A 451-nucleotide genomic window follows, 5' to 3' on the forward strand; every position below is an offset into this window, starting at 1 on the left:
AACTCTCAGCTTCCTTATTCTCCTGGTTGCGTGCTGGCCAGACTTGCACTGCAGTTATGAACCAGTTTGAGGGTTTTTAGTTTCAATATTACTTCGTCAGAAAGCCATCCACATCCTCTTTTTAGTTTTGTTAATTCAAAAGGAATACCTTTGAGTCATTCCGTTTCAACTGCATTCCCAGTGTTAATTAAGGATACTGAGAAGGGGCGTAGCACTAAACTACACCGACTCCTTGTTGACTGTATCGCTGTCATTGCTATCCTTAGTTTCATAATATGTCATTCCAATTAATGATTTACTGTTTACACTTGCACTAGTTCAGTTATTTCCTGTTAGTTTCATATATAATGCTTGTTGTCTTAGAGGGGCAGAAAAGTGGAGTGAACAGGCTATCTCTGACAGCTCCACCGAGGAGCGCTAGCCATACGCCCTCACAGAGCGGGGAACAGGC

At 42.4% G+C, this 451-nt stretch overlaps 2 protein-coding genes across 2 annotated transcripts in view; one reads left to right on the forward strand and one right to left on the reverse strand.

Annotated features, from left to right (window-relative positions):
• The window catches only part of LOC119581728 (alpha-(1,6)-fucosyltransferase-like), a gene marked incomplete at its 3' end in the record, with an annotated part of 49,931 nt that overhangs the window by 28,427 nt on the left and 21,053 nt on the right, over positions 1 to 451 (reverse strand).
• Positions 348 to 451, forward strand: part of LOC119582203 (alpha-(1,6)-fucosyltransferase-like) — a 10,599-nt gene continuing 10,495 nt past the window's right edge. The window contains 1 exon segment of the mRNA XM_037930434.1: positions 348 to 449. Coding sequence (XP_037786362.1) covers positions 348 to 449 — 102 coding nt within the window.

The sequence above is a fragment of the Penaeus monodon genome, chromosome 15 (assembly GCF_015228065.2).
Source record: "Penaeus monodon isolate SGIC_2016 chromosome 15, NSTDA_Pmon_1, whole genome shotgun sequence".
NCBI classification, from domain to species: domain Eukaryota; kingdom Metazoa; phylum Arthropoda; class Malacostraca; order Decapoda; family Penaeidae; genus Penaeus; species Penaeus monodon.